Source organism: Chelonoidis abingdonii, chromosome 3, assembly GCF_003597395.2.
Source record: "Chelonoidis abingdonii isolate Lonesome George chromosome 3, CheloAbing_2.0, whole genome shotgun sequence".
In the NCBI taxonomy this organism is placed as follows: domain Eukaryota; kingdom Metazoa; phylum Chordata; order Testudines; family Testudinidae; genus Chelonoidis; species Chelonoidis abingdonii.
In genome coordinates this window covers 212,415,541-212,436,893 of record NC_133771.1, presented here as the reverse complement: position 1 = coordinate 212,436,893, position 21,353 = coordinate 212,415,541, and the positions used below count along the sequence as shown (strand labels likewise).

The 21,353-nt window shown below is 39.5% G+C and overlaps 1 protein-coding gene across 3 annotated transcripts in view; it reads right to left on the bottom strand.

Moving 5' to 3' along the window:
• Nucleotides 1–285: 285 nt before the first annotated feature.
• Nucleotides 286–21,353, bottom strand: part of SLC24A3 (solute carrier family 24 member 3) — a 357,605-nt gene continuing 336,537 nt past the window's right edge. For 2 of the 3 annotated variants that reach the window (XM_032795892.2, XM_032795893.2), the window contains exon 17: nucleotides 4,845–20,697. In XM_032795892.2, the coding sequence (XP_032651783.1) occupies nucleotides 20,548–20,697 (150 nt within the window). In that variant the 3' untranslated portion in view covers nucleotides 4,845–20,547. Of the gene's footprint in view, nucleotides 365–4,844; nucleotides 20,698–21,353 lie in introns of those variants that run through there. The other variant, XM_032795894.2, reaches the window with a different exon arrangement.

The following is a 21,353-nucleotide window of genomic DNA, read 5'->3' as shown; positions in this document are numbered from 1 at the left end:
TTTTGAAATTTTAAGTTAATTTATAGAAAAAATTGTAACAAAAATAAAAAGTTGAAAGCAAAACAAAACAATTTTGAAATTACAGAAATTAAACATTTTAATCAACCTGAACTAATTTTTTCCTCAGATTATTGGGTTGCAAAAATTTTTGAGATTTCATCTTTTTGTCCTGATTTTGAATCGTAAAAAAGGTTCAAATCTCAAATTTTCCCAGTACAGAAAAACTGTTTCCCATCCAGCTCTAATGTATATTATTATCCAATTTAAGAATGAAAAAAATACTCACCAGTATGTGTGTATGCACCAGATGGCATTACTCTGCAACATTAGGAAATATAATGCTGAAAACCATCTTTCTCTGGAACTAAAGCAAATGATTCTATGAGCAGACAAAGCTTTGATTTAAGAAATATAACTGAGTTTCTTTTCAATGTTATTTGCTTGACACATTTTCACCACAGCTGATACTTTAATTATGCTGCATTATTCCCATGCATTCTGTAAAAGGGATCGCTTGTAAAATCTTCTTGTGTGAGAGGCGTAAAGTGACTGCTTAGTTCTGAAGTGGTTTCTCTGCACCTGCTCTCAATGCTGTGGTATTTGCTTGTTTTTAATATTTGATGCTGCTCATCTCTAGTGATCTGGTTGGCCCTATAGAGAGGGTCACACCAATTTCAGAGCATGCTTGGTCGTGACAGACAGGCGGTTTAAGATGCACTTCTCACTGAAAGCTAACTCCATTCCATTTAGAGCAGATGTAAGGGAAATGGGGCAGATGTTGAGCTAGTCTAAGGAGGGATGATTACTGAAGCAACAGCCACAAAAAAGGATACCCGGGGTTTTCCCTGAGTCTTGCTTCTGTATATTCCTACTTGGGAGATGTAGCCACCCATTTGCTAATGAGCTTCTGGAACTTGCCTGTTGGGACTGCATGAGAGCCCCTACCTCACAGCACCAAATGGTAGGAGCTGAGGTTACAAAGGGCTCAGAGGTCTCCAAATGGCTCAGTTTCTTCTGCTAAAAATCATATAGTCCCAGAGAGCAAAAACCTGAGGAAGTGGGCAGGGCGTGTGAATATACAAGTTCAACACTCTCCAAGAGCCACCATTACCAGTATGTAATAATTCTTTCTTCTGCAAGGTGGCCTTTGTCTATTCTCACTTGTGGGAGTCTAGCTGCCAGTACAGCCCCCGGAAGGTAGGCTGAGGTGTTCTAACTAAACAAGTATTGTAAATTTCCCCTCGCAGAACAAGCACCAACTCGCTGCCAAGCTGAGAGAGCAGAGATGTGTGCAGAATGCCAGGTAGCAGCCTTTCATGCATCTGGAACTGGAACACTAGTGACAGGCCGTCCATGCTGCTTTAGTCCTGGTCAAATGAGCCTTATAACCTGCAGATACCGATGCTCTTGCCAGGGTAGAACAAGGATCAGTGCCAAGCCTACTCCACTTTGATAGGCAGTGGGTGGAAATTGCACTCCCCTCATAGAACCCCAAACACAACTCAAAGTTTAGGTGATTGCCTAAAGGCCTTAGTCCTACTCAAATAAACAAACATGTAAGTCTTCTTTCTGGTGAGAGTATGGAGCCTAGTATCCTCTGGGTGAGAATGAGGGTTTGGAAGAAAAACCAGATTGACATTCTGGTCCGGGTGCATTCAGACACTACATTTTGGATGTGAATATAGGGCAACTTTGTCCCTGTAGATTGGAGGGATTGGAGGACCAACCATCAAAACCTGAATCTAACACTTCTTGCAGATGTTTTTTTCAGTGGAAAAAAAAGGCAACAGAGAAAATACTTAACTAGCCCTTTGAAGTGCTCCAGGATGTTGAGATGGCTGAAGACCTTGTCAACTGGAGGCTGTATGATGAGGCTACAGACAGGTGTAATTTGATCCATGACATGCAGAGGCAGAGATACTTCAAGTGTAATAAACAGCCCCAAATCAAAGTGGCAGAGGATGGAGAGAGGATGATATCTGCTACCTCTAGAGACAGGCCTTTTAGTTTCTAGGAGTAACATTTCAAAGCAAATGACAAAAATACAGGTTGAACCTCCATGGAGTAGGCTAAAGGTGACCTTCAAAAAGACAAATAAAATGGGTTTGTGCCCTAGTTTTTCCTTCCTGCATGTGGATATGAGTGAGTAACACTAGAAATTCAGGTCCTGTCAAGGCTGGAAGCCTTTGACTGGAGAATAAGTGCAACGGTGACATGACACAAGTTAAGCGGCTGGCTGAGGAAGGTTTCAGAGTAGCAGCCATGTTAGTCTGTATCCGCAAAAAGAACAGGAGCACTTGTGGCACCTTAGAGACTAACAAATTATGCTGAAATAGATTTGTTAGTCTCTAAGGTGCCACAAGTACTCCTGTTCTTTTTGGGTGAGGAAGGTATTTTTGAGTGAGAATGCTTAAAACTTTGTTTGTAGTTTGTGTTTTATTTACACCTATGAAACTTCAGCGACTGATTAATATTTTGGCTTAAGAAAGCTCTGTTACAGATTCAACACTCTTGCTCCTTCAGTCAAAGTGTTAGAACTTACAATAAACATCCCTGAGAGAGATACCTCTCAAAGGTTCTCCAGCAAAACCAGGAGAGACTGGTCTGGATGTTCCTGATATTTCTAAGGTTAAAAAAGCAGCAATAATAAATACTGTCTCCCCAAACTTCCAGGCTCATACATCACACAGAATAAAATAACAGCCTAAGCCCAGCGTTTTTTTAAAGTCCTTTGCAGCGCACCTTTAAGACAGAGTCCATTGAGCTAATGTCCCATGAGCTAAGTAGGCAGGTGGAGTGGCTCCAAATGAGGATGTGAACCTAGATTTTCCTGAGTCAAAAGGTCTAGTGATAGTGAAAAACTACATAGGGGGTCCCTGCAGATTTGTGCACCAACATAGTCTGGCCCAAGACAGAGTCATCAGACTGGCCGGGGCCCTCTGCCAACCACTTTCTGGAGTACCAACAGAACGACTGGAGATGCATACACCAATTCTTTTCCCAGTCTGTGTCTGTCTCGAATTGATGAAGAACATCAAGGCAGATTATTCTCCATTTATTCATGGACATGACTGAAACAGATAGTTTATCCTCACCAGGACTTCTCAAAGGGTGTAAGCTTGAATCAGCCAGCAAGCTGTCCATGTATGGGTATATGGGTTCTTGCTGATGCAAGACATATACAGCCGCTACGTGTGAACAGCTGTGGTGCTTCAGAACGGGCAAAGGAAAGACTTTGTTGTGGTAGTGGCTGTCACCAACACACACAAAAGTATCTGAGACGAGCTAGCCTGATGGATGAAGAGCCCTAAACCAACCTCTGAGGGAAAGGATAAATGATAAGAGATGCCAAAGTCAGCATGTGGAGCCTGACATTTCTGATGAGACCATTCAGCTCGCTGGAATACTACTATGTAGCTCTTATACAGTGCTTTTCATCTGTAGCTCTCAAAGCACTTTACAAAGGGGGTCAGTAACATTACCCTCATTTTACAGATGGGGAAACTGAGGCACAGGCAGGTGAGTTGACTTGTCCAAAGTCACCCAGCAGGTCATTAGAAGAGCTGGGGATTGAACCCATCTGTCCTGAACCCCTGTCCAGTAGGCCACACTGCTGCCCATGAATAAGGAATTATATTGAGTAGAAGCCACAAAGAACGTGTCACCCAAGCAGGGAGAGCTGACAGAGTCCTAGGAATTGTTATTACTGTACAGGCAGGAGGTGTCCTTGGAAGAGAAACACTTGATCTATTCTTGAGTGGTGCAGGTGCTGTTCCTCCTTTATGATAACACTCAGTCCCATGCTGTGGAGACTATCCCTGAGCTCTGCTTATTCTTATCCTGGTGCATGAGGGCAGAGGAGAGTCAGATCTCATATCCAAGATCTTGGCACTGAGAAATGTGTGCTTATAACTATGGCTCTGAATCCTTGGTGCTGCAAAGAGAGAGCTTGTGCATTCCCAATGACCAACACTTTCCAAGAAGGTCCACAGAGATCAGCATCACCAGAGAAACAAATTCCACAAGTTGGGAGATGCAGAGAAAGATGCGCAGTTTTGTGGTCCTTGCATGGATGGGACAGTTCAGGTGTAGCAAATGTAGATGCCAATGTTTTGTGTGATCCAAGCAACATTTTGAATAGAGACAAGAGAAATCTAACCTTTATCCAAGTTCTTTTTGGTGCAGAGCAGAATGTACACCGGATAAATTCCATCTGACCACAGGGCTATCCTACATAATAACATTGTCATCACCGTATTTTTTTTTTATACCTGAAGAAATTACTGTCTGACTCATTCATTGAAGAAAAAAAATGCTTCTCTAAGTTACTTACAGATACTTCACTATTCCAGAAGTATGTATAAGCCTCCCTACCTATAATATTCCTCTTCACAGGGCACCTGAAGCTTGGCTCCCCACAAAAGTTGATTACAACAAGTCTTGCTGTACTAATAGCACCTCCTAAGTTTTGTCTTCTAAGGCTGGATCCATGGGGCCTGAATCTGCACCAGTGAAGTCAATGAAAGCTTTTCCATCAACTTCAGTGGCGCAAGACTGGTCCCAAATCAAGGACATTGGACTAGATCAGTTCCAAGTTAAACCAGGATAAATCTGGAGCAACTCTATTAACTTCAGTGGAGTGACTGCAGATTTATATGGATGTAAAAGAGCAGAATCTGGCCATCTATTAGACAAATAAAATTCCTCAATGTCTGTTTTCTATATGGCAGTCAGATACATAAAATCTAGCAGCCTCCTTCCGCACTATGTCCAACAGAGCTTCTGAAGTCCCAGAGGGTGAAAATTTAATAGTGAAGGGAATGTAAAGTATAAACACTACTACATTTCTTTTCCCTGGTTTTTTTTATTCAAATGTTCAGATCAAAACAATGGTACTGGATGTCTTTAGAAGAATAAGTCAGAAAATTAAAAAGTAAGATATTAACCCACAGTTGATTTTCTATTTGTCACAATGTGCCCTAAAGTGTTAAGTTAGTACCAAGAGAAGATTTTTTTATTGATAAAACGTATTGTCTTAGTGTAGATATCTGACACAGTATCAAATCAAATGACAAAACATTTACCAATCTATTAAAACTTTCTGATATTCCTTAGACAACAGTGATGTGAATTTTTGTTTATAGTTATAACACTTGAAAAACACAGAAAATACAAGTTTCTAATTCATAGGTTACCAGCAAATAGAGAAATGCATGCTCTCATTTCTGTTAAATTTCTAACTGACACAGGCAAGTGGAACAACTATGCATACGAGTAATACTCTATAACAAACTGCAAAACAAACGTACAGAAAGACAAGACAATAATACTTGTACAAGTATGACAAAATTATTGTAACTTATCTGAAAAGGTAACAAATGTTTTGTCTGTGGCTCCGCCATTTTGACATTTCAAAAGCACGTTAATAAGAAGCTATTTGGAATAGAACTTTATTACTATAAACAGTTGAATTTTCTCCTTGCTGGTGAGCCCCGGCTGCTATAAGTGAACTATATGTTGTGTGCATTTCAGATTTACACTCAGTTGCACCTACATTTTCTTCATTATGGTTAGAAGCATCATGGAGTCTTCAGACTCAATGGAAAAGAACCCAGATAACGTTATTTGAATAAAAGATGTTCAGATCAGTCACTTTTATTGCTGTACTTCTGATGCACCATTAAGTAGAAAATTAAGCATGCACACAATAGTTTAAGGAAAGCTATACAGTTTGATCACTGTTTAGTTTAGAAAAAGCCACACCAGAGACTGCATTCAGTGGTCTAGAGACTTTAGCAAGGTTAGCAAAACAAAAAAGTTTTCCTTAAGCGTTCCAGGGAACATTACATTATTCTTTATCTCTTACAACAATGTAATTGTAAACACATTCTAGCCACAGAAGCATGTGCTGTCAAGCCAGTGCCACTAAAAAAAAATAATTAAAAAATCAAAGGGCTCACACTCAACAGCACCCGTTACTTTCAATGGGAATCACTGGGAGCTCAGCATTTTTTTTTAAATCCATCCATTTACTTAGTGCCTAAATGGGAGCTGTTGGGATGCTGAGCTCTAATGAACATCTGACCTTGAAAGCACAGCTACTTATGTTGTTTGAAATTCACCTCTCTGCAGAGGGTTAGTACTAGGCTTATGTGGCACGTACGTCCTACTTAAATCCTATTTATGGGTTTAAATGTCTCAACAGCCTTGTACTGCCTTTCCGCACAGGGGTGAAGTTCACCCATAGGACTGCTTATCCTGTGCCTATTTCTGGATACATAACAATGCACTAAAAAAAGCACCAATACTGTCTTCCTGTGTGTACACACCCTTTTGAATTTTTTTGCTCGTGCCTTCTAATCATGAGAACACTTCCATGGTTTCAGCATTTTACTGGGGAATTTGACATTGCACAGGACACTGCCAGAGAGGGAAATGTGTCTCTTCTAGCTTATTTTCCATCTTGTATTTCACTGTGGGGATTAAAGTAGCTCTTAATTATTTAATCAGCTGACCATGGAGTTAGGTACCTAAATATCTTTGAGTATCTAGGCCTAAGAGCCTAATTGTGACTTCCTTGTTCATGAGAGTAGATGTTGAACTCAGTGAGGCTTCTCTTATGAGGAAGTTGGTCACAATTTGGCCCTGAGAATTCAGTAATTGCGAGGGTGCAATTCATCTCTCAGTTATATAGGCCTATATTGACACGTGCATGGTAGATTTTCATGATCAGCGATACACACTTATTTACCTAAAGTAAGAATCAAGTCTGATGCATGCAATATTTTGGACTCATCTTCTCCATTTTGCCTGGTAAGGAAATACAGTACTTGTTGCTGGAAAAAACAAAACCAAACTCTTTTTCAGAACCAGTAAGTGAAACTGTAAAGATCAAATATTCTTTCAGACACATCACAACATAAATGCAATCCTTGAAAAACTTGCCAACATTCTTATTACACAAGAATCTGCGTTTTATAATGCAGTTTTACTTTCCTTTGCATTTGCTCTCTGCTTGTGCTGTATAAAACATGTATTTATCTGCTGTGCCCTTTTGATATGCCATTCATTTTTAAAATGAGAAAGCTTTAATGACTAAGGTATCAAGAATTTGTGTGTGTCTTTTTTCAAGATCTCAACAAATGCAATCTTTTAGCTGGAGTTTTAGTTTATCTAGGAATGTTCTGATTTCATATCCCAGTTTTGACACAAAGAAATGTATGTTGTACGTGAAGATTTAGACTAACTATGGAGAGCTACAAGAAAGATGTTTTCTGTGAGAACTTAAGAAAAATTCAGTTGAGTCATGAACTCTGCAATAAATGGAGATTCATTTTATGCAATTCTTGCTTCATAATCAGCCTTTATCCTTTTGATTTGCAGGTTTTTTTCCTAAAATGAAAAATACCTAAGTGTCTAAGAGCTTCCTCAAGCATAAAATTCTGACCTTTCCTCTCCACTGTCCCATTCTTACAAAGACTCCTGCACTGCTTCTTGCCTCCTCCACATTGAGCTCTACCATAATTCACCTCGACAGCAACGCCAGGTGATACATCCTCCTAGAATGGAGATGTACTGACCTACATGAAAAAACAGGTTTATTGAAATGGGGGTACCCACTTGCATGTTTGCAAGGAGTGAGAGCATTTTATTGCAAGATTTCAAGGGGTTGATCCATTGATCTGTCAATGCTGCCATGACAACTTACACCAGCTGAGGATCTGCACCCAAACATTTACCTTCATGTTACAAAAATGGAGGTCCAATTAGACTTTTTTTAAAAACAGTTTTTGGAAGAAATTGATGCAAACTTGGGAAAGGAAGATCTTTTATAAAATACCTGTTGGCACCTCATGAAATGTAAATTTTAATGACTGTAAATGGTGCTCAGAAAAAACAGGGACGGTTGCCCTCAAAATATGATAGATTGATGGACGGAGATGAAGGTTTGATATTTACGCATTTCTACTCCAGTGATCAGTATAAGTGACCAGCACAGAGACATTTTTCAGGTTCTCTCAATGTCCGATAACTACCTGCACCATACAGGTTGCAGAAAGGGGAATAGCAAGCTGATTAAAAAATCATAGTAAATTAAATGTCTCACTGCTTTTCATGAAAGTTCAAAAGAATGGTACTAATGTGTTTAAACAGCTCCAACTTTAGGTCCTGATTCAGGAAAGCACCGATGCCTGCACTTAACTTTAAGCATGGGCTTAAATTCTATTGACTGCCCTGGGTTTTAAGTGCTCTTCCTGAACAAGGTAAAGCTTTCCTGATTCAGGGGTGTAATTCTTTGTGTAAGAGAAATAAATAAATAAGTGTATAAATATTTCAGTGCACAATTTCCTGACCACTTTGATCATTTTTTAAAAACTTTCTTACATCCAGGAAAGGGAACTAGAATTTAGCATAGTGGTAGTAACGATAATTGGAAATACTATTGAATTTACAAAGATATGCTATTTCGACTTGTCCTGTTATATTTCTTATATACATATACGATTGGCATGCAACACTAATGTGTACTTGCTTATACACACATGGAAACAAATTAAAAACAAGTAACCATCTTTTGCACTTACAAAAAATGTGTTTGTATGTGTGTGTGTAAGTATCTTAAATACTGACATCAGTTTCTGTCTTCTCAATAGCCCGAATAGATTTATTTTTCTATTCACATGGCAGCCAGCTACCACAGGACTTTGTTTTAATGACAGAGAACATACTGGATTAAAGTACATAATATAAATCTTTGTTTAAAAATTTAAAAAAATAAGGCCCAAAATCTGTCATATTCACGACCAAATCCTTTAATGAATATAGTTAAATATGGGATGGCCTGGCTTCAGGAAGCTTAAAATACCCACATCAAAACTATTATCATTCAGTTGGATCTGTAACGCTCATAGTGTAATCATTGTCTTTGTCTATAAAAAAGCCAGGATCCTGTCCACTTCACTCGTTTACAGTGGACAGAACGTTTTGTCTGTTTATAAATGAACAAAACAGGGGATCCCCAGGAAGAGGATCGAATATAAAATACACCTGCGTATTGTGCAAATTTCACTTTGAAGAGACACTGATTTCTCTTTGGGAAAAGATTTTGGAAGAGGATTCCAATGGCCTGTGTAATGAGCTGATGTTTCAATGAACATGTGGAGTGTAAGGTACACTGTGAGTTATACCAGCGTGCTATCGAGACAGGAACTTGAAGCAAGAGGTCCACTCTGCATTTTCTCCCACCTAGTCTTGGGCCCAAAACTGCTTCCTTTTTCTATTAGTCCAATGCATGACTTCTGTCTTAGGTAGTGCACTAGTTAACATTCAAATCCACAGGCTGACAGTATACTTAATAAAGAGATTATGGTAGCAAATCTCACATCCTTTTGACACAAGGAAACCAATAATACCCATCTACAAGCAACCAACCAAATTCAGAGGGGAAGCTGCTTTTGAAACAGAATCCACAGCATTTGCCCAACATTATTTTACATCTGCTAATTTTTCAAATTCTCCACCTCTCAAACTATATCAGAAGTCTTCCTGTATAATGGCCTATGGACCAACCAGCCATCACTTGGGTTGTTGCGTCCTAAAAATGTGGTGGGACGTGCAGTCAGATATTTGTAGGGAAATCAGGGAATTTTGATCCTTCACCTTTCAAACATTCAAGAGAGTCCCTGCTACGAAATGTATTTCTTTCACTCCATCCCCCCCATATATTTTTGTTCAGTTATTATTATCATCATCATTTGCTACACATATTATGACATGGAGCTATAATCATCCTTGGTGTAACTCTATTACTCTTAGAACGGGGATGACATTTTCCTGTGCTATAGACCTCATTTTATAGCTTTGAGACTGGTGGATGGATTCTGTATCACCTACCTCATAAGGACCTTCATAAATAAATTGCAAGGTGCATTCCCCATCCAACTAAAGGAAACTAACCTTTCCTCAGTTGACAAAGACTTGTACTGATAAAGGACTCATTCTGCAAACTCTCAATCACAAGAATAGCCCTTCCTACAGTAACCCTATGGATGCAAATGGGTCTGTATGTGTAAGTAACGACTGGACTCAGAATTTGGGTGAACTTTCACCTTATAACAGAATGTTATCGTAAGAATGCTTTCAACATTTTGTGTTAAATCCTGGCTCCTTTGAAATCAATGGCAAAACTCCCATTGACTTGAATGGGGCCAGGATTCTGCTCTTTCCTTGTATCTTAGCCTCCACACCTATAGATGCAGCCATATACACAGAAGGAGAAAACGGGTAACTATCACTGCAGTACTTGAGCCCAAAATTTGTCAGCCATACCAGAAATCTCTTTTCTCCTTCAAACTAGGCTATAAACACTAAAATGCAACAAAGAGCTCCAAGTCTGTCAACGAACATTTGGAATACAGAGAAACTGCCAAGCTTACTAAACATACAGCATGTGCTATCTCACACCCTTTTATGTATTTATGAATCACTCAGAATCAAATGAACAGTGACACACAAACTTTGCTAATCAGACCAGCTGAATTGTGATCTATCTGTAGGAGAAAACAGTAATAAGCATTCCTGATTTTCCTGACTGTAGGCCTGATCCAAAGCTCATCGAATTCAATTGACTTCAGTGGGCTTAAGATCAGACCATGTTTGCTAAAAACATTCTGACATGCTGCCTCATTTGTGTAGCAAAATCCAGGAATGTGATATGCCAACTCATGGTAAAACTTAACAGGGAAGATCTACTTTCCTAAAGAATACTACGAAGAGTAAAAAGCTCTCTCAGTAGTTCTCTCTTAGTTAAAATCTCTTTTCAGTCAAAGGCACATTCGGTAAAGATTCTCCTTGCTAGAGTCTTGTATTCTGCTCATTCATCACTGAATGACTTTTTCTACAGCGCTGCTTGGAATGGGTATACTTTACTGCATCCACGGTTTATGCCAATGGGTTAGATCCACTGAACCTGACCTTTAGACTCCAATTCAGCAAAGCACATAAGCATATGCTTAGCTTTCAGTGCACGCTTAAGCTCCATTGACTTCCTTGAGACTTAAGCAAGTGCTTCAATGCTTTGTTGAATTGAGGCTTTAGGGCCTGATGCATTTCTCATGATAGTACATGGGACTCTGTCAGCGCCTGTAATGGGAGATGGATCAGGCCCATAGGGAGGTGTAAATGACACTATGTTGTGTCAACCTGGCCCCCTATATCCTTATGCGCATTTACCCCAATGAACCTCAGGGTCTTTGGTGGAGAGAGAATTTTAAGTTATGGTTGGGCCGTCCACAGGAGTGCTTCTGATAGAGGTTGCTGGGGAGGGAGGGATGTATGCTAAACAAAATCTGCACATTCCTAGCTATACTAGCCATGCCCCATCCCTGTTCAAGGCCAGGCATTTTTTGAGTTTCACTGTGTCTTTGCAGGTTCCCAGACAAGCTTTCCTGATGCGCTGGCTGCCTCAGAAGCCCGGTGTGTGGTGTTAAGCCCATAAGTACCATCATGACACTGGGCTGAATTATATCCACTGCACAACCCCTCTCCCCCAATACTGTAAGCCTATCTAATTTCAGAAACCAACAACAATGGAACATAAAGCACATTTTTCTTTTCCATAATGTCATGGCTAACTGAAAGGAAATATATTCTCAGAAACTCTATTCTGATTGTGGTTATCTCCCTTCTAACACTCTGCTGAACAGCAAAGTAACTGCAGCCTGACCCCTGTCAAAATGAAACTATATCGTATACATCTGCCTGAATTATAACTGCAACTCTTTATAGGACTCAAAACATTTGGTTCATTCTCCAAGATAGTAACATTCAGATAATGTATATTAAATGTGAAGAATGAAATCTAAAACTACAGAAGTACTGAAACTTCAAAACAGCTACTCTGTTCAAAATACCCCTGATGTTATTAACTTAATGTCATTGGCAGTTGCATTCCTTTATTGCCTCTTCTGTTAACAGTGAAGTAAAGGAATGTTCTTTCCTAAGGCTCTCATCTAGCGTAACGGCTCAAAAATTTGGCACGAATCCTTATAATCTTGCCATTCTATATGTAGAGACAACCAGCTATACGATGGTTTGTAAACAGTTCGTCTGTCCAAAGAATTGTTTTATCAAAACCATCCAGTATCAGTTACTTATGTTCAAATCTAAATCTATCTGTATGTAGAATTTTATCTGGACACTTCTAGTAACATAGTAACTAAGATTAGCTTTCTTACCACTGACGAAACCCATTTATGTTGATAGAGATTTTTTTTTTTTTTTTTGCAAGAAGAGGTAAAAAAGAACCAGATACGATTTGTAACAACCTTACAGTCGATTCTGTTATGAAATCTGTACACTGTTCTATGGGATCCAACAACAGAGACCTCCTAAATTAAAAGTGAAAATTCCCTGCTTTACCTGTCACAGATATGCTGATCTGCAACCACAAGGCTAATGGGAAAATATTCAGCATTTGAACAAATTTCTGTGCCTATAATGATTGGCCATGAAAGTTCAGGTACTTAACACTGAATCTCATTTCTCCAACTTGCTATAAAAAGTCACATTTATTATTAAAAATGTCCATGTTAATTTTAGCACATTCAAGTACTACTCACTTGAAAAGAACAAAATAGGGGTTTGGGGGTTTTTTTTGGTGTGGAAGTTTTAAAACTTGTTTTACTGGTAATTTGAAAATTACAATTAAAAACTATTAAAATATCTGGAACCTTACAGGAACTGTGCTTCTTTTACTAAAAGCTTTCATGAATTAGCTGGCTCCACCCACGCTTCAAAGACATGGCATAGTTAGTGGGCTGTTAGAAGAGGATAGAGTTAGATTCACAGCCAAATGTTACAAATTATAACACTTGATGTGTGATCAAAGAAACAAAACAAAAAAGTGTTTTTCTTCCATGCTTGCCTCGTTGGGCATACCATGCCTTTTCCCCTGTGGCATAAATTTGGCTTCAACTCCAGTTCTGGAAACTTAAAAACTTTTGATTGTCTGCCCAATGAGTCAGCAGAGCTAGGGATAAAATAAATGAATTTTCTCCAAGTGAAATATGCTCCAAGTTCCAGGCTCCTACAGTTCCTAGCCCCATAACACTTTCATGTGCAATCTCCTTCTTTGTGCCAAGCTGTATTAGTAAGAACTAGTTTGTTGATTTGGCTTTAAAAAAAAAAAAAAAAAAAAAAGAGTTCTGTGTCTGATTCACTTATTCATATTTTTAAATAACTGTTTTTAAGACCAACAGGATATGCTGTTGTAAAGACATATAGGAAGAAATCTTGGCCCTGCTGAAGCAATGACATTTTTGCCATTGAGTCCAACGGCGCCAACGTTTCCCTCAGAGTCTTAGGGCACTGGAAACACTTATCTTTCTTTCAGCTCAGAGCCTCACAATATACCCAATGAATTTGTATAGCTTATTCAAACTACACGCATTACCAGGCATAATTCCTTATGTTGGAAGCAAAGCTGCCAAGGCCATGTCTGTATTCAAACTCACATCACTTCAACCTACATGTGTGATTTTAAACTGATTCCGTTAAATTTGTGCAAATCCCTTTGAGAATGCTCTTAACTGGATTTAAAGCTACATTATATTGATTTAGCTTAAGCCAATGCTTTACCAAATGAAGTTTCATTGCTATAAGGCAGGTTTAAATCCAATTACGAATGTCTGTCCACATTGAGTTTGCACTGATTTAACTATATCATTTTAAAAACCATTTTAAAGTTAAACTGGTATGTTATGGCATCCATCTTTGACAAGTGAGGATTTGTTCCCTGGACCAGCTTTTAAGGTGCACAATTCTTTATAGACAGTCCCACAGTCATTTCTGGCTGATGCAGCTTCCATCAACTGAGCCTTACTTGCCCCAAATATCCTGCTTTAAAGCTGTGTTATGCAAGGCATTGGTATTCTTGGTTGTTCCCATTTTAGCAAGCCACATGATATTTTTCTTTGATGTCCGGGGTCTGTTCACAGATCCATTTATGTTTAGGCCTGGGGTGCCTTTTCCCCAGCACTTTGACGACGGCATCCATAACAGAAGACTGGAAAGAGTCTCATAAATTGTTGACTTGCTCCTGTTCAAGGCTTTCATCTGTAAGGGCTAAAGCTTCAAATCAGTTGCAGATTTCAGCTCGCATTCCATTTTGACAGCAGCAGTCAATCAATTTCAGTAAGTCTAAATGACTAATGGAAGGCTTGGTTTGAGTTGCCTTCAACCTCAGTTCCACCATGGCGACAAGCAACCTGTGATCGATATTGACCACTTCAGCACACCCAAACACCCAATAGTGGTGCATACAACTTCTCCACCAATTAAATATGAAAATGTGATTAAGTGCTTTGTGGGTTTGTCCCTTATTGGAATACCAATTCCATGTGTGTATGTTCTTCCATTGGAAATTGGTATCAGAAACATGGAGGCCAGTTGCAGCACAAAGTTCAAGCAGTCGCTCACCATTGCTGTTCACAATTGCATCTGCAACAAAACACCCTATGCTTTCTGGCCAAGCTTTCTTAGTATTGACTCCCAGTGTAGTGCTGGCATCGCATAGCGCAATGATAATGTGATGAGAGGATACTCCTCTGATGACATAACACATGGTTCATGAGTATTGTTCCTTGTCCTCCTGACTGGCAAGGTAAGTGGGGGCATAAGCATCAATGACAGTGATGTTGCCATGTCTATAAGAAAGTCCTTGCCACATGATACATTTGGAGATGGGAGATCAGCTTATAAGGGCTTTACAAGCATTCCTTGACAAGGCCAAGGCGACACTGCTGAGGCATGACCATACATAATGATTGCTGTTAATAATTGTCCTGCTGGTGCAGCTCCAACAGGTCTCAGTGAGTCCTGCAACAGAAATGTTGTATTGGTTCAATTCAGTGATGGGAGTGTAGGAGCAACAATGTTTTTCAGCGTACATTCCAAACTGCAAATCTAAATTGTGTGCAAAGGTCCAAAAATTTTGGGTTCATCAGTTAGTTGGGGGGCGGGGGTGAGGGTGTCTCATCTCTTCCGGGTTACAGTTTGAGTAATGTTTTGTGTGCACTGAGGCAGAATGTCTGAGTAGATGGAAAGAAACATTTTCTGGTGTTTCTTAACCATCCTATCAGAGCTGCAGCTCCAAAACTCCAGGAGGATGTGAAGAGCTCAATGAGAGCCCCTCCATGTAATGCAGAGGATGTCACTATGGAGGAGGTTTGAAGCACAGCCTGTAAGCTCAAGAATGGCCATGCTGCCGATGTTTGTGGTATAGCTGCCGAGCTGATCAAAAATGGCCAGGATTTTGTCTTGGGCTGGCTGACCCAAATTATCAATGAAGTATGGATTCATGAGACACTACCTGATGATTGGAGTCACAGGATTATTCTCCCATTTTAGAAAGGACAAGGCGATAGTCTAGCGTGTTCCAATCATTGCAGCATGACGTTGTTTTCCATTGCAAGTAAACTGTTCACGCTGATTCTTCGTGAGCATGGTAACCCCTGATAAAGAATCTACACTACCTACTGCAAGCCGATCAACCACAGAACAGATTTTTACCATTAGACAAATTATTGTAAAAGATCAAGAGTTTTGGCACAGGGAATATGATGTATATACAGCTTTTATTGATGTAAACGCTGCCTCCAACTTGGTTGATCATTGCTCCCTGTGGCCCTGTCTGCAAGCTGCTGGTGTGCCTGGTAAGCTTTTCCACCTTCTCATAGAAATACACTACCAAAGTGAGAGCTGTATCCACGTAGGTATCAGGATGTCCAACTGTTCTGAGTAGAACAGCTCTGTCCATCAAGAATGCTTGGTTGCCCTGATATGCTCAATACTGTTACTGACTGAATGATGGACACTGTCACTACTCTCATGCCAGGGGTGGTACTGCATGACTCCCGCATAGCAGTCCTGGAATATGCAGATACCACAGCTAGATTCTCATCCTCAAATACTAATCTCATCAATGCCCTGAATATATTTACGGAAAAAAGTAAGTAAGAAGTAAGACTGGTCTTCGGGTGATGAGATGTCCCAATTTTATAGGGACAGTCCTGATATTTGGGGCTTTTTCTTGTATAGGCCCTATAACTCCCCACCCTGTCCTGATTTTTCACACTTGCTATCTGGTCAGCCTAACTGGTCTTCAAGTCAATTGGAAGAAGACCAAACTGATGAAAGTGGCTGACAGACCTCTACCCCATCCATCATAATCAATGGGCAAGAGATTGAATTTGTCAACGCCTTTGAGTGTCTTGGTTCTATTGTCATTAGGGAGGGAGGTTGCCTTGCTGACATGAAACATCAACTCAGCAAGGTCAAGGTTGTTATGTACGCTCTTTGGAAGCCTCCGTGGCATCAACACCATATATCAACTCTAAGAGGAGTATCTATCAAGCAACAGTAGCTTCCATCCTTTTGTATGGCTCTGAAACCTGGGACACCATAGAGAAGCAAATGCGCCAACTGGATGCTTTTGACATGAAACAGTAACATCATATTGGAAGTATATCGTGGTTTCATCATGTTCTAAATGAGGATGTCAGGTGTCAGACCAATCAGTCTTCAGTGTCTTCCCAAGTGACTCAACACCATCTCAGCTAGCTTGGCCATCTGCTTCATATACTGGAGTCCATACCAGTCCACCAGCTTTATGCATTTGATTCAACAAAAGCAGGATGGAGAAGACCTTGTGGATGGCCTCGCACAGGCTGGAAGGATAGTGTGGCTTCTGACTTCGCCTGCCACAGCCTTAATATGGAGCAGGCCACAACCTCAACAGGAGACTGAGCTCTCTAGAAATGGTTGATCCAAAGTGTGTATTCTACTCTCCATGAGCAGGAGAATTAATCAATGAAATGAATGGTGTATTTCTGAATATAGACAAGGCCTGACATTGCAGCATGATCTGACATGCCCTCATACTTAATTTGAAAAGATAAATTTGATAAAAGAAACATCTGTCAATAGTCAGAAAGTTGTAGGTTTTTTTTTTTTTTTTTTAAAGTATCCAACAGTATTTGCTACCTACATTTTATTTTACAGATTATTAAGAAAAGTCACTGAAAATCTGGGCTACTGTTCTTGCACGTTAGATGTTAACCTCTGGTTCTTACACTGACATTAAACGTTGTGTCCTCAGCACTTGTGCGTGTTTTTCCCACTTCCTTTTCTTTGTTTTTGAAAAATTTTTGTGAGGAATTTGAATGCTTAAAATTAGCATAAATTGCTGTTTCACAGGCGCAAAAGCGACAAAACCAAAGCATGCAAATTCACTAACTTCAATGACAGCTTAGGACATAAAGTCAACCACAAAGGAACAGAGCAACACAGAAACCTCCCAAACCACACTAGTGTAAATGCCCTCCACGCGAGATATTTTCTGTTGTAGGTACCTACAGCTACAAAAAATGCATTATTTCTTAAAAAAAAATTATAATAATAATCAGAAAAAGGAAGATATAGAATTCTACTTTGGCAGAGCAAAAGCAATCTTTCCTTTGTCTCTTAAAACCACCCACATCACAAGATTTTGGCATTTAATCACTGTCAAGGGAGGGCTAACCACGTGTCAAACAGAGTTGAAACTATGGGATCAGATATTTGGTGTCAGCCTAGACAAAATCAGGTCAAAAGTTACTGAGGAGAAGGTTCTTTAAGCTCTCTTTGAAATGCTCATTAAAAATGGTCTAGGATTGCTTGGAAGGAAAACTAAATGAAAGCTGTGAATACTCACTGTATCAGTTAGCATAGGCAGCAATCTTATTGTATGCCTTCGGGAGACCTTTCATGAAGAGTGATCGCAGACTAAACTTTGCACAGAAAAGTGTTTACATTTTTGTCTTGGGAGATTTTTCCATGGGCTTTTATCAAGCTATCAGTTTGAAAGCCTCTTTCTTTTAAAAACAAATGAGAACTCACACACTCAACCGGCCCTCAATTTCAAATCAAGCTTGTATCATGTGCTTTGGTTTCAGATCACAAGTACATCTAACTCAAACGGTTATCAAAGAAAACATTCTATCACATCTCGTAAGAATATGGCACAGGTAAGAGCAGTTCAGTGCATCTAAGATACTTCTTTGCTTATACCTGGAATGAGCAACTTTCAGAATATTCTTGCAAAATGCACAAAGTTCAGGATACATATACAATGCAAAGCTACGATACTACAGTATTTGATGTATGTCAACAGGAAAAGTTCCTAAAAAACCAGTCATGCAGTTTTTGTGCCATGGGATAGATAATGGCTATTTCGTAGAAATAGATCCAACTGGCTCCATTGGAGCAGCAGTATAAATATTCAAAATAGAAATAATAATAGGCCCTGATGTGAAACTTTTTTTGTCCAAATATTGTCTCTTCTGTGAGTAAGGAAAGATTCAGCTTAGAAGCTACTATATCTTGTTATAAGCTTATATCTGTCCTCAACGTTGGAATTGATTGAAATGTATCACATCGTGCTACTATTTTTTAATTTAAGAAAGTCTTTTGAGACATTTTAGTGGTTATTATTAATTAAACACACACTCTGAAGGTACAATGGGGATTTCTAATGCAATGGGATTTCCATATGGTGTAGTTCTTAGCATGCTGTTCTTAGAATGCTGCTTAGCGAAACCAGTAGGATCACAGTTATGTTCCTGAAGAAAAAATAGCAACACGTATATAAAATGGAGCCCCTCTTTTCTCTCTCCTTAATCCACATCTGCTCTGTCTTCACACCTACTTTCCTCCAGAGACCCACCAGTCTGCTTTTACCCAAGGTGGATGTGTATCAACTTTCCATGGAACTTGCCTGATAAACTTGTATTTTCGCTTGTTCCATGTGAAAAGGATAGAAAGTAACGTGCTGTGTTGAATGGAGATCACAGATTGGAAAGGTTTATTTGTCCGAAGAGAATTAATCTTAAATAATCAAGTGCAAAGTGCAAGTGAGTTTCTAAACTGGTCTTCACTCTGAACTGTTTTTCTTCTGCTAGTTCAGATTCTTTTTCCCCTCTTAGGGCCATTTTGTTGTGTCCTGTCTACCAATATTGGCCACTGTCTGTACCATAGACAAAAACATTCACCTTGTTGGTAGTATCTTATTATACTTCATAGAAGAACATATACAAGGAAGAGGAAAAAACTATACCCAATGAATCAGAAGTGATCAACGTTTAAAGTAAATACAACAGCCAGTACTGGCAAGAATCCACAATTTCAATACATACAAGTGTGGCAATCATAGGTGTTTCTCGTGTAGTGGAATTTGTCTGCATATTAATACAGTATTATACAAAACCTTGCAGGTCTGTTAGAACAGCGAATGGCAAAACTTTCATCATAACTTAGATTTGTGAGTGAATCTGCATTAAAGATATTCTGCATTTTAAAAGTGCCATTTCTCTCTCTCTCTCCCTTCCTCCAGAAGGAGGTGGAATAAATCCACAACAATCTGATATCAGATAAGTTCAGCTGTAAAATTTTTTGGCCAGGTCCAGTGTATTCTTTAAAGAGTGGCAAATTATGACTTCAGTAACGTCAGTGCAAAATATGCCTCTTTCCTTTTAAAGAAACCAGTGTCTACAACTCATTTTGAGAATGTGTGACTGTGCTTATGTCCCTCTCACAATGAATAAGACATAAAACTACACACTCCCCCAAAAAACTACAAGAAGTTGGATGATCCTCTGAAGTTCTGACCTTGCATCGCAATGTCTGGATCATTAAAAACCAGGACCCCTCCTCGTTAGCCCTCGTGGGCTGGCAGTCCCAAACCATTGCTTGGAAGTCATATAAATAACCTAGCAATAAAACTCTGACATTAATAATGAAAATGGTAGCAGTGTTTACCCTTTGAATCCATGTTCACCTTCCATTCCTTACAACACCATTAAGAGATCCGTTAATCATAGTATAAGGATGTTATCCACTGCCTTGCCAGTCATTTTTTTTTTTAACAAACAAACAGTCAATCCACTCATATGCTGAGTATTTCAAATTGAGTTCCCATAATACACTGCACTTGTGACCTTTGGATCATTACATGAAATCCAGCTCTCAGAAGAAGAAGTTGCAAAGAGAGGCTGTTGATCTCTGAAAAAAATAAAAATAAAAGATTCCCACAGTTCTGCTTGAAAAACACCCCATATACAATGTACCCTCTTCTTCTGCATTCTAGCAATAGTCTTAAATCATAAATTAGATTAGTCTTCCACCAAATAACTTAAAAAGGAAGGAATTGTAGCAGACCAGTTTTGCCTGGCTCAACGCCAGATAGCAGCCAGTTCATTTAGAATCCCAGTCACTGTTCAAAAACTGAACTTGGAAATCACATAAATGTTGAAAAAAATTATCTTCACATCGATGCAGGATTTTTCCAGGTTTCGGGGTAGGAAGAGGGTAAACCGAGATGGGAGGAGAATCCTATGAACAGTGAGCAGGATCTATTTCACGACCGTTGGGTGCACCGTGTTCCGGAGACGCCAGCCGTGATGGTATTGCACAGGTAAGAAGGAAGTACCTCTCGACAGTCTGCCACCCAGATCAGTGATCTCTGCACATCGGCAAGTTCACAAAAGTGAAAACATTGAATTCTGTCATGATGGAGAAACATAAGAAGATGCCGTACAGGAAAAGGCACACAATTCCCAGCTTCTTGTCCAGCTTCCATTTGTTCATGTGGACACCAAATACCTACAATACACACAGTCATTTGCTCAGAGTAAACTGCAACATCACAAACATTTACAACCAGTGGCCAGCCCCTTTCTCAATAGCGTGACCATGAAATTTACTTTTCTGTTGCTGAGCGCCATTGACTTGCTTGAAGAATGTTCTGTTCTCAATTGCAACTTATCATTTTAGGATATTACTATACAGTGTGCCAGATGTGCTGCTGGAGTAAACTGGCGTAGCTCCATCAGCTGCACTGATTAACACCAGCTAATGATCTGGCCCAGTATTTTAATAGTCAGTTCATTCCGGGAAGAACAATTCCATTTAATTTGACAAGATTCATACCCCTTAAACTTTTTAATGGCCATCTCCCTTCTGTTTGTCTAAAACAGCTTTCACCTGTGTACCTGGGCCTGCAATTTGCAGGTGCAATCACCTCTGTATGCTTTAAACAGTCTGATGCTTGAATATGAACATGTTAGTTTTGTTGTGTTTTATGGCAAACTCATATCTGCCCAGCTAGAGAATGGATTGTGCACAAGAGTAAGTCTGGCTTCATTTCTACCATGGAAAGTGACTAACGATTACTAGTGAATTTCCCAGGGCTCCTCTCAGGAAAAAACACACTATGTATGAGACATCTTGTGTCAGGCCAGATTATTGCTTGCAAAGTA